Source organism: Microplitis mediator, chromosome 9 (assembly GCF_029852145.1).
Source record: "Microplitis mediator isolate UGA2020A chromosome 9, iyMicMedi2.1, whole genome shotgun sequence".
Classification (NCBI taxonomy): Eukaryota; Metazoa; Arthropoda; class Insecta; order Hymenoptera; family Braconidae; genus Microplitis; species Microplitis mediator.
In genome coordinates, this window is record NC_079977.1 from 903828 (window position 1) to 920772 (window position 16945).

The 16945-nt window shown below is 31.7% G+C and overlaps 3 protein-coding genes across 7 annotated transcripts in view; all 3 read right to left on the bottom strand.

Annotated features, from left to right (window-relative positions):
• Nucleotides 1-6261: 6261 nt before the first annotated feature.
• LOC130674458 (activated Cdc42 kinase Ack) lies at nt 6262-12965 on the bottom strand. 2 transcript variants are annotated; one of them, XM_057479792.1, is made up of 3 exons: nt 12086-12965; nt 8414-11966; nt 6262-8333 (listed from the first exon to the last, which is right to left on the bottom strand). In XM_057479792.1, exons 2-3 carry the CDS (start codon nt 11947-11949, stop codon nt 8282-8284), a joined length of 3588 nt encoding a protein of 1195 aa, XP_057335775.1. In that variant the 5' UTR covers nt 11950-11966; nt 12086-12965; the 3' UTR covers nt 6262-8281. The 2 variants fall into 2 exon arrangements, with proteins under 2 accessions (XP_057335775.1, XP_057335774.1); XM_057479791.1 differs by having other exon boundaries at nt 6262-8338; nt 12086-12961.
• A 1135-nt stretch (nt 12966-14100) lies between these two features.
• LOC130674971 (G-box-binding factor-like) lies at nt 14101-16786 on the bottom strand (the record flags this gene model as incomplete). The annotated part of the gene is made up of 1 exon (XM_057480425.1): nt 14101-16786. A coding segment is annotated over one exon (684 nt), but the record flags the coding sequence as incomplete, so codon positions are not given.
• Nucleotides 16733-16945, bottom strand: part of LOC130674386 (atypical protein kinase C) — a 30509-nt gene continuing 30296 nt past the window's right edge. For all 4 annotated transcript variants that reach the window (XM_057479704.1, XM_057479701.1, XM_057479702.1 and 1 more), the window contains one exon: nt 16733-16874. In XM_057479704.1, the coding sequence (XP_057335687.1) occupies nt 16787-16874 (88 nt within the window). In that variant the 3' untranslated portion in view covers nt 16733-16786. The remainder of the gene's footprint in view (nt 16875-16945) is intronic.

A 16945-nucleotide genomic window follows, 5' to 3' on the forward strand; every position in this document is an offset into this window, starting at 1 on the left:
ATTAAGATTCATAATGAATGATTCAAATTTTTGATAATTATGGAAATCTTAATTTTGAAATTACGGCTTTCTTATTAGTCCTAAAAAAAAATTATAAGAGACATTTTTTTTAGAAAATTAAATATCCTGTAACTATTGTTTGAAAATTTTTTTTATACGACCAATATTTCCGCCGTAATATCAAAAATTTGACAGCATTAATTATCAATTATTATTTTTAAATCGAAGTTAAAATTCCGGCTCTAATAATCAGTTTCTTTGAATTTTTTTAAAAATCATATCATATCAAATTTTTAGAATACACGTTTTTAAATTTAAACATATACAATAGTTGGAATTCATTAATAAATTATATTCTATCTTCCGGTTGTTTTTATTATTTAAATTTAAAATTAAATAAATATTTGATAACAAAATTGAGGAATTTTTTTTATCGCTGCTTAAAAAATTAAAAAAACTTCAAAGTCGGAGTTTCAAGTTCTGTTTTTAATTCGAATAAATCAATTAATTTATGTAATTAATATTCATAATGATAATTATATAAAAATGACGTCACGAAAAAATGTTAACAGTTGGATGAACTAAAAGAATTTTTTAATTATGTCATCTACTATATGAATCACTGATTAACACCGACTTACGAACTGTCATATTATATACTTGTATCTATATATATAATATATATATAAACATATAATGTTGCAAAAAGTCTTGTTACCGCGACCCGACAAACGAAACCTCGATAACTTTTAATACTACAAAGAAAAAGAGAGATCTACAAATACATATGTAAATATATGTACATAAAAAAATATACATATATATTTTTGTACATAAAACTAGTACCGTAAGCCCTGAAAATAACAATTGAATGTAATGATAATTGTGCACTTGGAAACTAAGTCACAAAAGGTAACAACTTTTAAAATCCACGTGACACCTAGACTGTGGTTGTTAAATTCCCTTCCGATTATACATCCACACAAATATATACATACAGATATATACATACATATATAAGGACAAACAGTGAAACATACCAGATTTTCCAGTTTGTCGAATTTTTTAACAGCAAATTCCGAGGAAATTTTTTTTTAAACTTTAAAGGCGGGAACGAACCGAATTTTCAAATTCAAATTTTATAATTACGGATCTCTATCAAAAAAATATATATGGGAATCCGGCCTAGATTCCTATGTGGGTTCTCGTATGGTTTCCTATAGGAATATCAATTTTTATTCAGATACGCGTATCAATAGACGATGGACATGGAAATTTAGATACCCTATGGAAATTACTTGCATGGAAACCCTGATTTTTATAGGAATTTCCCACAAAGAAATCCATGTACCCGTTCCTTTATGGGAATCCAGATTTACCCATAGTTTCCTACATGAATTCTTATATAAATCTATACCGTGATAGAAATTTTCCGGAATTTTCTCTGAAAAACTCACACAGAAAAAAATAATTTCTGGGCGCAAGAATTTTTTTTTATTATAAATTGAGCACAAAAATTTTCTTTGGACGTGAAAAATTTATTGACTCAAAAAGTTTTTTCTTGCTTTGAGAAAATTCATTTTCTCCGTAAGAAAATTTCTGTTTTCAATTCATAATGGAAAAATTTTCTTGGGGCGAGTAAAAAATTCTTGTGCCAAAAAATCCTTTTTTTCTGTGCAGTTATAAAGTTCTAAAAATTTTTTCCAAAGTTTTAAAGACTTTTCCAGAGTTTTTCAGAGAAAATCCAGAAAAATTTCCACCAGGGTACACTCCTAAAATTAATTCCTATAGATTCCCATGCAATCTCACGTAAATTGGTCTGATAGATTTGAATAATTATGTCACTCGAATGATGAAAATCTTTAAAAAAATTTTCTTTCTCACATTTTTTCCGAAGCTGTGGAAATTTTTGTAATAAAAATTGATTAGTAAATTAAAAGAAAAGCAAAATTTGAAAATTCGGTTACTGCTGCGCAGTCTTCAGTTTAATGCGACTCTACTCTTTTACATATATATATATATATATATATATATATATATACATATGAACATACTAAAATATTGGTATTTAAATTATATAAGAAATTAGTAGACTTAAGGGTCAAATTTCGTTGACGGGAAGTCAAGAATTTTTTATCCCGTCATCGATGACGACGTTTCGGGTTCACGGTCGCTTAAGTCACGAATTGTTTATTAAACAATTTGGGTGGCCCACATCGACAGGCCTTGAGACCGGGATATCACAGTCATTCTTTAATTCGTTGTTCAAGTCATGCGTTCCCGGAAAATAATTTTGTTTATTTCCTCAATAGAAAATGTCACTTTCCTCATAAAAAGCGTAGGAACTTTTGAAAATAGATTTTAATTACGAGCGCATATTTAAAGTCGCTCGGCTCGGAGACGTCAAAAACAGAGAGAAGTTCAAGGAAAGAGTTAATAAAGATGACATCAAAAAATTTATGCAGAGGATTCTACAGACAATCGAAACGAAAATTTCTAGGACCATATAAATTTTTTTATTTATAAATTAAGAGGAAATGATAAACATATTTATATATATCAGACAGAGATATGAATCATTGAAATTTATAAAACTTCGTAACGGAGAATTAAATGAGTCATGAGGAAGATAATTTTGTTTGTTAGAGATTAAAATTTTTTTTTTTTATTTGAAATTAAATATTTATAATATTAATTAATTGATATTATTAATTATTAATTGTAATTAAAACTCAAAATTAAAAAAAAAATTAATCACAAAATAATTATTTGTTACCGTAAAAAAAATTATGTGTGAATGTACTCTCTAAACATGAATTAGTGGAAATTTCATTAATTACGTTAGTGAAGCAGTATTCACTTCATAATCAGTGTATTTAAATAACAAAGTAGTGAATTCTCACTAATAAATTTAGTACTATAATTTTCACTAGCAAATTAGTGATTTTCACTACTGAACTAGCGATATTTTCATAATTTCTACAAGTCAAACTGTTATTCACTTCTTAATTTATGAATTTCACAATTTCACTAGTAACTTTAACTAGCAAATAATTAAATATTTTACTAGATATAAATATAATTAATAATTATGGTGCTATTTTTAAAAATTTTAATAAAAAACTTTCAAAATAAAAAAAAATAGAAGTACAGAACAATTATATATTTATATGAAGAGTACGTCAATCATAACATCACGGATTTTTTATTTCTTCATCAGTTATTGTTTGGTATCATAACGAATATACTATTTACACTCACGCGATCACATGCGCAGGTCAGCGCAGTGGATCGCATCAAAGACTTTGAATCGGAAGGACGCAGGTTCGAGCCCAGCAGCCACCGGGATTTTTTCATCAATCAAAATCATGTATACTTCCTCTAAGTAATGATTCTAATACATTAATCACATTTCGGATCTAATTACAAGTGTCTTATATTTTTTTTCGCGATATAATATTTTTTTTCACCGATGAAATCAGTGGATTCCCATATTCACTTTTAAATTTAGTGGATTCTCATATTCACTTATCAAATCAGTGAATTCCAATATTGACATATTCATTTAGTGAATATTCACTAATTCTGCGTGGTACAATTGTAGCATTGACAATTAGTGAATATTCACTTTAAATTAGTGAAAAATCACTAATTCATGTTTAGAGACTAGCGGATATCAGATAAATTTAAAATTATAAATAAATAGAGTAAATAATTTTTAAAAATTGCACTTATTAATTTTGAAATTTTTTAAATGCGCATTTTTTTCAAATTTTATTTTATTAATTATTTACTCTATTTAATTATAATTTTAAATTTGTCCGATATCTGATACATTCACTTATAAAAAAATTACTCAATATTTTGAATTTTTAGAAAAAAAACACAAAAAATTTTGTAATAATTGAAACTATTTTTCAATGTCAAAATTGTCATTTCTGTCATGACACTATAAGATTATTTTAAAAAATATGAAATTTTCCGCAATGCGCAATTGTCATATATTTTCATAAATGTAAGCATATGTTTTATATATCTACCTGTTATTTATTATTATTATTTATCAAGAAAACAATGAAAATTTTATTTATGACTTGTGAATTTAAACGCTAATATATATATCATATATTTAAGAGAGTATGTGAAATGAAAAAAGAAAAAAAACCAAATGATGTATGAATTTAAAGCGGAATATACCTGCAGCTAATAGTTTAAATACTTAAAATATGAGTTTGTAACTTTATCGTACGATAATTATAATAAAGTTATCATATAAAATTTATTTACTGCAAAGAAAGAATCATTATTGTTAAATTCGCTCGTGTGTTATTACTCATGTCTCGTATAACTTTATAAGTTTATGAATTATTTATCGGCAATTGTGATAGGTCTATTAAAGCTTCACTTTAATTAGCAGTGATATGAAAAAAAAACCTCGGAAACTTTGTAATGAGAATTTATCCATCAAAAAGTTTTTTTTTTTAATTAATATTAAGCGTATTAACATTTTTGTATTTTAATTTAAACCCCAGTAGCCGATCTGTAGCAAATTGACATCAAAATGATCCACATTTTGATGTCAATTTTTATTATCGCAAGTAAACCTTCGGCTAGCAAAATTTTCTGCTGTCAATTTTACGCCTACTGATTGAAATTAACATCAAAAGGTAACAAAATTTTTTAGCTTCATAATTTATGCTGCCAAATTGACGGCAAAAAGTATCAGAATAAAAAAATTCAAATTAGCTGCATTTGGCGCCAATTTTTAAATAATTTTTTATAAAAAAACGAACAGATGTTAATTTGTAGCAAACGTTTGTAGAAAAATAAGAAAAATTGACTTACTGCGAAATTTAATCAGCTGATGGTAGAATGGAGACTCGTGCAATTTTAGACATCCAAGGAACCGCTTGATCATGAATTGCGCAATTGTTCAATTAAAGTAAATTATATGAATGTTATACTTAAAATATTCTAATTATAGAGAAATAAAAATGAATATTCTGTTGTTTATGGATATGGGAATATTTAATGAGTGGTAGAAAATTCTCACAAGTCCTTGAAGCCTGCTGCGAAAATGCCGAATATGTACTTCTGTGGTCAGTCTCTTGAAATGGAAACAGTTCCAACTGAGAGAGACAGATGACGACTCGTGCTCTTTCTCTTACGGGCAACGAACTCCTGCGCATCTTTTCTACGCACGCAGATTATAGAATTCCATTGGTCGCTTTCTTTGGAAATTTTTTTTTGCGCAGGCGCAAACTTTTGAGCGCCAATATTTAAAAAAAGAAATTTTCATCCCTTATAATTTAGCTCGAAATTGACAGCAACTTTTCAAGTGAATTTGCATTCTAATTCGGGTAGTAAATTTACGTCAAATTGTACAGCAAGTTGTATACAAATTGTTGTCAAAAACGGAAAAGTTCGAAGTTTTACATTTGAAGGAAAATTTAAGGAAAATTTTGTGAAGTAAACTCTGCTATTAGGGATAAAACTTGATTAAGATTTTTCCAGATTTCCAGATTTTTCCACACAAGATCTGCTTTTCTGTGCATTTTCTATGTGTTTTCTATAGATTTTCTTAGATCGCGATCTTGGTTAAAATCACGGCCTCGATGGTAATAAAATTCCAACGAATGATTGTACAGTGAAAGATAAATTTTCTTTTTCCACAAGTCAGTACCCTGATAGCCAGAGTTTCTGATCAAAAAGTTGGTGTACATGAGTTGCGACCAACTTGACGACAAGTTGTCGACAACTTACAGTTCGTGTAACTGTTGACTACAAATTGGCCACAAGTTGCTCAGAAACTTGGCGACAATCTGTTGCTGCAATCTGTCGCCAAGTTGACCGCAAAAGTTGGCATCCATAAGTTGACAGCAACTTTCCGAGACACTTGTCAACAATTTTCAGCTTGTGTAACTGTTGACTACAAATTAGCCTCAAGTTGATCAGAAACTTGGCGACAATCTACTGCCGCCAAGTTGACCGCAAAAGTTGGCACCCATAAGTTGACAGCAACGTTCCGATAAACTTGTCAACAATTTTCAGCTTGTGTAACTGTTGACTACAAATTAGCCACAAGTTGCTCAGAAACTTGTCGTCAGGTTGCCGCCAAGTTGGCTATCAGGGTAGGTCCAGATTTCCTATGGATTTTAAAATCTATTTACGCGGCAATATTTAAAAATAAATTTAAAATAATTTAAATCTAAATTAAACATTTATTTTACATGTTACATTTTTATAACATTAAATTATCACTCTTATAACATTTTGTTTTAAATTTAACTTTTAAAAAACTAAAGTTGAATTTTTTCATTATCAATTATGCGAAATATATTTTTGGTGATACAATTGGCTAATAATAATAATAATAACATACGCTTACTTATTCATTCTTAATCTCAAATAATGATAAAAAAAAATACGTTATAAAAAATACAGGTTTCTTTACTATTTTACTAAATAATCAGCCAACATTCCGCTTAATTTAATATCGATTACTAAAACAGTAGTCTAATTAAATCGATTAATTAACGCAATAAATAATGAGAGTAAAATACTTTTAAGAAACCGCCGGCAAATTAAAGTAAAACAATTGCTAGCAATAGTTATATTTTTATAAATATTTGTTCGTTGTAATTGTTTAATTAAACATGTTCTCGCTTACGTGAAATTAATTAAATTCAAACTTAATTACTAATTAAATACCGTTTAATAATTTCTCATTAATCTCCAGTTAACGATTTTAAAAATACCGCGAATTTTTAAATCCCGATCATAAATTCTACCATATGACAATTATATATATATATTTTATATATATTATCATACTTTTGTAATTTTTTCCGAGCAAAGAGAGCGTTTTTCAAAAATTTTAAATCACGTAATTTTTCATTACAATAAATAATTAAATATTTAAATATTTACATGATAACTTTACGTATCTTAAAATAAAATCTAATTTAAGAAAAATGTCATAGCTAAAGAATAATAAAATCTAGAGCCTTTAGTCGCGTTTATCACAGAAACTGATTAAATAAATATCAACATAATTATCCAAAAATTTTAATTAATTATCAAGAGCATTCTCAGCCAGTACCCCCTCGACTTTTTAAAAATTTTTTACCTTTAAATGGTATCGTCAAATTTTTTGCTGCGAGCAGCTACCGGTCTGGGAGGCAGCTACTCAATTTAACTCATTTTCTGTCTAAATCTGCTGTGGTTTTTACATCAGAAAATAAGATGTATATATAAAAAATGCCCGGCAGATTTAAACAAAAAATTACGGAGTTTAATTGAGTAGCGGCCTGCCAGACTGGTAGCTGCGCGCAGAGAAAAAAATTGACGATATCCTTCGAAGGTTAAATATTTCGCTGCGCGCAGCTACCACCTTGGCAGGCAGCTACTCAATTAATCTCCTTAATTGTCTGTCTAAATCTGCTGTGGTTTTTACATCAGAAAATAAGCTGTATATATAAAAAATGCCCAGCAGATTTAAACGAAAAATTACGGAGTTTAATTAAGTAGCGGCCTGCCAGGCTGGTAGCTGCGCGCAGAGAAAATTTAGACGATTATGAAGGTTAAATATTTCGCTGCGCGCAGTTACTACCCTGGCAGGCTGCTATTCTATTTAACTCCTTAATTTTCTGTTTAAATCCGCCGGGAACTTTTTAAATATACGACTTATTGTCTGATGTAAAAAAACAGCAGATTTAAACAAAAAATTACTGAGATTGAGTAGCAGCCTACCAGGATGTAGCTTCACGCCGAGAAAATTTTAACGATATTCTTTGAAGGTTAAATATTTCGCCGCGCGCAGCTACCAGCTTAGCAGGCAGCTACTCAATTTAACTTCTTAATTTTCTGTCTAAATCTGCTGTAGTTTTTACATCAGAAAATAAACTGTATATAAAAAAAATACCCAGCAGATTTAAACGCAAAAATACGGAGTTTAATTGAGTAGCGGCCTGCCAGGATGTAGCTTCACGCAGAGAAAATTTTAACGATATGAAGGTTAAATATTTCGCTTTGCGCAGCTACCAGCTTGGCAGGCCGCTACTCAATTTAACTCCATAACTCGTGTTAAAAAAACAGAATAAAAATTTTGACGGTTGATTCAAGTTTTTAAAAAAGTGTGGAGGGGTCAGAATGCCTTAATTAAAACCTCACGCTGATTACTGTATACTTAAACAACTTAATTAATTAAGTTAATAATTATTTGATTTTGTTCGATAATTATCTCACACTATCCAATAAGAAAGAAGCCGCTAATTCCACATCATACTCCGTTTGTTTCAAAGCAGCCTCGCATTGTTGTCTGCTTGCTAAACCTAACCTTCAAAAAAACAAACAAACAAACCATTAGTACCCTAAACAATAAACAAACATAAAAGTAATTAAAATTAAGTACCTAGACAACGACTCGACTTTTGCTTGCCGGTCTTTAAGTATTTGTTTAGCAGCCTGGTTGGTGTCCCACCCAGTGGCTTGCAGTGCTGCCAATATCTCTTTCTGCGAAGCGTCACCTGCATCTTTTTGTACTTTCATAACTTTACTGGCACGAAATTCGTCATTAAGTGACATGACCAGTTGCTGAGACGCGCCAGTCAATGGAGGACTGACACCAGAAGGATACGCTGATGTCGAAGGAGCCAACTGGGTATTGACAACAGTCTCGTTCATCAATGGAAGTAAACTACGGGCACTAGTCGGTCCACCAGCAGCCGTGCCCGTATTTGGGACAGCAGCAGGTCCTGGAGATCTTGTCGGTGTGAACTGGATCAAATTGGCCTGGACATTTGACTTGAATCCATTCTGTCCTTTCATTGGACTCCATGCAGGCGGCGGGTTGTAGACTGGCGGCTGCTTCAAACTCGGGCTGAAATCAAACGGGTGATCTTGCACCTGCGTACCGTAATTACGCGGCAATGTTTGACTGTGATTCAGCATAACGCTGCTATTAGCAGAACTGTTGTTGATATTTATGTTAGCATTTGAATTTATCGTCTGCTGCTGCTGGTTCCTCAGAATACTTTGCTGGACAGTCTTATTGTAGAGAGTATTGAATTCACTTTGCGATAATTTATCTAAATTTGGCACAGTTTCGCGTAGTTCCGCGTAAACTTTTTCCGACAACACAGCGCCCGTTGGTACATTCGATGGTCTAGGTGGCGCTGACCGGGTCGGCTGTAAGTCATTTTGTACTTGGGTCAAAGAAGGCAAATTGTAGTTGTGGTTTTGATGATTACTTGCATAATTTTGACGCAAATTTGAGGATGTGCTTTGATAATTATCAAATTTATTCTGCGCGGGTGCTATTTGAAGTAAATTTGAAGACTGGTATCCAGACACTCGGTCCTGATAAATATTTTGATTTGACGGGGAGTAAATTTGTTGCTGCGGTGACTGGGCGCGCTGCCACATTTGGCCGATGATCATTTCCGTTGAGGTTTCGCAGACGTTATTACCGGGTAGTGTCTGGCTGGAGTAACTCTGACTCACTGGTCTGACATTTACGTTCTTAGTCGGCCATGAGTTCTGCACCTTGACGGGCAAATTTGCGCTGGCGATCGAGCCTCCAGAGCTGGACTGGGGAGAGCGTTTAGATTGCGGGGGCGGACGCAATTTCACTTGAAGATCATTTGAATTTTTGCAGACTTCTTTAGCTCCGAGATGTTTCTCCAGCTCTGCTAAAAATGCGGGGTCGAGTTTTTTCGACTGCGAGTTCTCGGCCTGGGCGGTTTCGATGGTCAGCTCGCTCATGGTCTGGGCGAGGTCGTGGTTTGATTTGGGCTTCGATGGACTTTCGTTTGGTCCCACGGACGGAGGCGTTGGAGGCAGACCAGTTCCAGGTCCAGGTCCAGTTCCAGGTCCAGTTGGACGGACGTTGGCATACTGCTGGTCTGGTAGATCTTCTGGCCAACTGGGACTGGGTATCGTGGGACTCTTGTCTATTTCGCTGTAGTGTTCTCTGGGTAGAACGTCATCGTCAGGTAAATTGACATTCAAATTTGTGTTCTCACTTCTGATGTCTTTGTTGAGATTTATTGAGTACTGATTTATTTTATTGCTCGAGTATTGGGACTGACTGTTGTCCTGGGAGACGTTCATGTAGGACTGGGACTGGGACTGCTGGATACTGGAGTCCGGAACGTGGCTGTAGTAACGCGAGGGCTGGTTTAAAAAAACTCTCGAAGTGTCAAAGGGATCTTGGGATGAATTGCCAGGAAAATTTTCGTACGTCCGTGGATCCTGGTCTTGTTCAGCCGCTGCATCAATCGGCTCATCTAGAATATTAATGACCCGGCGACAGGACTCTGATCTCAGTCCAGTGGCATTCAGTGCCAATTCTTCGGGCGATAAATCAATCAGACTGCCTTCTTGTGAATTAGCAGCAGTATTTAAAGTTTTAACTGGACTAGAACGTAAATCATTTTGAAATCTCGTGTAATTAAACTGCTTGCGTGACCGCGCTGCGCTGTGGGTAAATTTTTTCTTGTCTATAACTCCGACTACATCTGGCGGCTCCATGGGGTTCCGGAGATAGACGTCGTCAATAAACTGAGGGCTGCCCCAGCTTTTGCCAAACGGCGCTCCGTGTCCCGTATGAATGAATGAGTTTTCCAGCGGCTTGCTGATGTCCTCAGGCTGCTTGCGACGCATCGGGTCAACAAGACACCGCGGAAATAAAGCGACTTGAAATGTCCGCTGATTTTGTCCCTTCCACCAGTAGTTTTCAGGCCTGCCGTCAATAATAACGATCTGGTCGCCCTGCTCGATGTTCATTTTGTCCGGTTCGTCGAAACGATTGAGCGCCTTCATAACGGGCGGCACCATCCCGGTCAGTGACTCGCGTAATGATGAAAAACTTGGTCTTTCAGCGGGATCACGTGACCAGCAGCGTAACATGAGCTGGTAAATTGCTGGTGGACTTGCTTCTGGTTCATACAGACGTTCACCCTCGCGGTCTATTTTTCTCAGTATCTCCGAGCCATTTAAACCAACCCACGGCTCTTCTCCGAAGGTCATCATTTCCCAGAGAGTTACACCGAACATCCAGACATCCGATGCGTGACTAAACTGACGGGATTTCAATGACTCGGGTGCGCACCAGGGGAAAGGCACTTTTTTGTGCTCCGTCATGACGTAACAGTCTTCTTGCTGAGGCAACGCGCGCATCAGCCCAAAGTCTCCTATTTTTATTTTGTCAACGGAGCTCAGCAGGACGTTGCGACAAGCGAGATCCCGGTGGAGAAAACGTTTGGCTTCCAGATAGGCCATTCCAGTGGCGACTTGAAGCGCGTAATCGCACATCGTCAGCACCAGGATGTGCCCGCACTGTTTGCGGAGGTAATCAAGCAGCGCGCCGAGGGGGGCCAGCTCCGTTACCATCATCATGGGCTGGGACAGCACTACGCCGTACAGACGAATCAGGTTGTGGTGGTCCAGAGTGTGCATCGCTTGGACTTCCGACACAAAGTCTTCGATGACACTCGGCTGAGTGAGTGCGTCTGCTTTGAGAACTTTCACAGCAACAGGAAGCACCCGACCAGTAGGTGACGTCCACTCGCCGCGACGTACGACTCCGAAACTACCGTCGCCCAACTTGACGGACAACGTGACGTCTTTGTCTTGGATCAGACAAGTCAGCAGAGAAGTTTCCACTGCCTGCGATGATCTTTTGCTCGTCTTCCCGCTGCTTCCCGGTCGTATTTTGGTTATCAAATTTTTTTTCTTCTGCGCAGCCCGTTTTTTTTTGACGACGTCCATCAGTCGGCGTATCCCCGGCTTACCGAGTCCTATTTTTTCCAAGTCTTCAGACTGCACATAATCAAAATGATGAAGTCGCGTTACTTGAAGATCGTCACGTATGCGGGTGTAAAATTGCGAGAGTTGAACATCACGCAGCAGCTCCAGCAGCCACTCAGTTCCTTCGTCTTCGGCCATTATTTTATTTTATTGTTCTGAAATAAAAAATGATAAATTATTTAATCATGATAAATTATTTAATTCAAAATCACTTTACCGCCGGAAATTAAATAATTCACTGGCATCTTTGGTGAATTTATTTTTATTAACTTACCGATATTATTTATATTTATTTATTTATTACGTCATTACTCGTCATTTAGATTCAACAAGTGATTCAATAAATATTCCATGGACAATGTCCACCATCACTTTTTTTATCTCAGCAAATTGTCCTCGATTATTTACTTTTTTTTTTTTTTTTAAATAATAATAATAATAATAATAATTATGATAATTAATGAATTCTTGGAAACTTAACCTTCATATTTAAAAAAAAAATCATTTCAAATGCAAAGTGAACTGAATTGTCGTACTTTCACCATAGACGTAATTTCTCATCAATTGTTTCAAATATATGACCAAATATGTGCATTTTTTTTTAAAATTAGAAATTTAATTATTTAAAAATTTTAAATATGCGGGCAGAAAATTTCAAAAACTATGGGCGGAATTTTTGAAATTTTTTGGTTATGGTGTAAAAAAAAATCGAAAAAATATTAGACAGGTAATTTGAATTGTGAAAATTTTGAGGAAAATAAAAAAAATTTTTACTTAAAAAAATGAAAATGCCGGAGATTGAAATTATTTTGTCTTCTGTCACGGCACTGAAGCTGGAGCTTGTCAGGATCCAAATGTTTACGCTTTGAAAAATTTATTTGAAATTTTTAAAACCAGGTCATATTTAATTTTAATTATTATTATTATTATTATTATTTAAATAATTATTATTTAAATTACTGAACACTTTTTACTGAGACGAGTAAAATAATGAAAATGAACCGAAGCACAAATTTATCTGATCAGATATTGAATCTGCAATCGTAATTTTTATCTCCATTTTGAGTTATTTTTTTTGCAATTTTATATATATATATATATATATATATATGTGTATTTAATGTCACTTGTTTGTGGTTTATATACATTTACTTTACGTTACATTGCATGCAGAGATTTGTTGCAACCCACCGCCAGATTAGCAGCCACTGGCTGGTTATTTTTTTTTTTTGCACGCGCGCCCTCTAGTTTGAAACTAAATTTAAATTTTGTAACTAGAAATTATTAGGTCAGTGTCAGTACTTACTGAGTGTACGAAGAAATTTAAAAAAACTTTCAATTAACGCAATAAATTACTGGTACTCAAATTCAAAAATTTAAATTGCGCGCCAAATTATTAGTAATTCAAAAACAAGTCTTGGATTTAAAAACCGGTGCTCTGGTCAAAATTTATTCAGACTGACATTTTTTATTGGTCGAGGAAAATTAAGGTCCTGATTTATTTTTAATTTAAAAAAAAAAAAAAAATTTTGTAAAGAAGTAAAATTAATTTACTGGTCTAATTGTTAATTAGTATTGAGACTAATTAGTAAGTACTAATTATATATTTTTTTTGTATGATCCTGAAGTTAGCAGACATTTAAAAATTTTTGAATTTTCGTTTTTCAATAAATCAACTGAAAAAAAAATTTAAAAAATATGCACATGTAGAAAATTTAAAAAACTACAGGTGCAATTTTTTCAAATATTTTTTTTTAAATTTTTTATCGTCTAAAAAAAAATCCAAAAATTATCAAACGTCTGCTAACTTCAGTATCATTTTTTTTGTTTATTTAAAAAAATTAATTTTCTACTTTTTAAATTTTTAAATTTTCCCGCGCGCTTCTATTTACTGTCAAACTGAATTTTAAAGTGACAAGCAGACTAACTGTCATTAAAATTAAACTAAAATCTTTATAATTAAAGTATAATTTTTTTTTTTTTTTTAAATTTAAATTAGTAAAAAAAAATTGTAAAAGGCTGAAGATGAAACGCGTAATTAAATTTATTAAATATTTATTTAAATTCATATTAATTATTTATAACAACCTGAATTATTTCCTTCCAATCTCATATATTTAATAATTTTTTTTTTATCAACTTTATTTTTTAATTATATTACAATATAATAATATAATATCATATTTAATTATATTTTAAATCTATTAATAAAATACATAAAAAATAAGTAAATAATAATAAACTAATAGCTAATAATTATCATTTCTCATTAAAATTATAAATTATAATTGTAATTGTTCATTAATTAACTAGGTAAGTAATAAAAAAAAAAAAAAAAAAAAGATTTTTTATGCCGACTGCAGTAAAAAAAAAATACTAAGACAAATACTGGACATAATTAATGTAATTAAAATTAGTTAGTAATTAAATATCCATTAAAATTTATAAATCTCATTACCAAGACATAAATATTTAAATAATAATTTATTTATTATTTTTAATTATTTATTTATTTTTTAATTAGAGTTTTATTTAAATGGAATGTCAAAGAAATTAATTAAAGGCTCGTAATCAGGACACGTGTCGATTAGCACCTTGGAAGTTTAAATTTCAATTATTAATATATATTAGGGTGCTTCATTTCAGAGCAACATTTTTTAAGTGCTTGAGAAAAAAAATTATAGTTCAACACAAAAAAAAATTTTCGCACAAGAAAAAAAATTCTATGTCGATTCCAGACCTGACTCATAAAAAAATTCGATTTTCTCATTTAAATAACACGGGAAAAATTTTTTTTTTAGCTTTAAGTATTGTTAACTCATTAAACAAATCAATAGATCGAATAGACTAATAGATATTTTTGTAGGAAATTGAACGCTCTACAAAAAAGGTCTTTGTCATTTTTCGATAAATCCATCTGTTCAAAAGTTATTGGAGCTCGAAGTAAAGTTGGAGATCTTTTTACTATTCCGGCGAAACTATCAGTCTTATCACAAAATGTTGTAGAATCTTTTTTGTTGACAATTTTATTCTCTACAAATTACTATCAGTAAAATTTTTTCAAATTCCGCATTATTTTCAATTTATTTTAATTTTAATTTCCAGCTCTTAAAAAAGTGGTTTTGCTCGATTTCCAAAGCTCGACATTAAAATGGAAATAACTAGAAAACGATGCGGAATTTGAAAAAACTTTACTGATAATAATTTGTAGAGAATAAAATTGTCAACAAAAAAGATTCTGCAACATTTTGTGATAAGTCTGATAGTTTCGCCGGAATAGTAAAAAGAACTCCAACTTTACTTCGAGCTCCAATAACTTTTTAACAGATGGGTTTATCGAAAAATTATAAGAGACCTTTTTTGTAGAGCGTTCAATTTTCTACAAAAATATGTATTAGTCTATTCGATCTATTGATTTGTTAACGAGTTAAAAATACTCAAAGTTAAAAAAAAAGGGAAATCGATTTTTTCAATGAGCTAGGTCTGTAATTGACATAGAATTTTTTTTTTGCCCTTAAAAAAAAAAAATGTTGCTCTGATACGAAGCACCCTAATATATATATTTATATATATATATATATATATATTTTATTTAACTATTTTATAAACAAAAATTGCTATAAAAAATTTCTATCAAATCGCTTGCATTCTATTAATAAATTTAAATATATATTTATATATTTGTTATTTAATGCCACGGTCGTAAGCGAAATAATAAATTTTCAAATTTTTAAAATATAAAATAATGTATTTTTTTTTTTAGTTTCTAAGTAAACATTTTATTTAAATTTACAGTGATAAATTTATATATATTTTTAGCAATAAATATGTGCTCTAAAAATACACTATTTTATATTTTAATATTTAGAAACATTAATTATCATATATTTTATAATTAATAGACATCGAGAATTTATGACCTTTGGATTAATTTGACATTTAACTGATTTTTAAAACATGACCTAATTTACAAATTTTTACTGGGAATAAAAAAAATTAATTTAAAATTTATAAATTATTTTATTTTTAATTACTAATTAATAGACCTGCATAATTTTTAATTAAATGGTCGATTAATTTTACAAAAAGGTCATTAATTAAAAATTTCTTAAGCTAAACATGAAATCTTATTTTTTTTTTAATTAAAAAAAATTGAGTATTAATTAAATAAATAAAACAAAAATAAAAAGTTCTGTCGTACGACTTACGACTTCCTGGCATTACAAAACACGATGACTATAAAAAATTACTTTTATAATTATCTATAATAAATGATTAATAAATTAATAAATTAATTTAACGGAAGGCAAAACATTTGTTTAAACAATTTTTTACGCGGATTATCTTCAACGTCATCATAATCATTGAAACAATCATTATCATCATTATCATTATCATTGTCATGATCATTATCATTATCATGGATGTCATTAATCGTCGAATTAATATTTATATCATGATACTTAGTTGCTAATTCCTTTATATCAAAAGTGTACGTACAGTCATTACTTTTATCATAACGAAATTGTAATGGCGGCGATAGTCTGTACTGATTATAATTATTGTCATTTTCAATCTCATTATCCTGACCGTTGTATTTTATCATAAATATATTATCCCGCGGATGATGATTATTGTAATTATTTCCTGTATGATTAATGGTAGTGCCGTAATTTAAAGGATAAACGGATTGATATGACGGTAATTTGCAACCAAGTTCTTCAATGTAGCTCTGATGATGCTGATTAAATTGCCGATAATGATACTGGGGGTGGTATTGATGTCGCTGATAATCCTGATCAGGATCATGATGCTGCTCGTAGTAGTCAACGTAATCGCAATCATAGTGGTACTGCTGGAGCTGCTGATGCTCCTGGAGTTTGTGCTGCTGCTGCTGCTGATGATGATGATAATTACGGGTGAGATAATCTTGCTGATAATCTTCTCGATGCTCTCGATTATTTGGTGGCTCATGTCACACGCAGTCTTCGAGAGACATCAGCAAGGGATTTACGTACTCGAAGCCTTCGAACTCCGACTGATCGATGTCTTCTATCACTTTCCTGGAAATTTATTTATTTTTTATTAGTGGTAATTATTTTATTTTTTAAATAATTTGGGTTTAAATACTTAC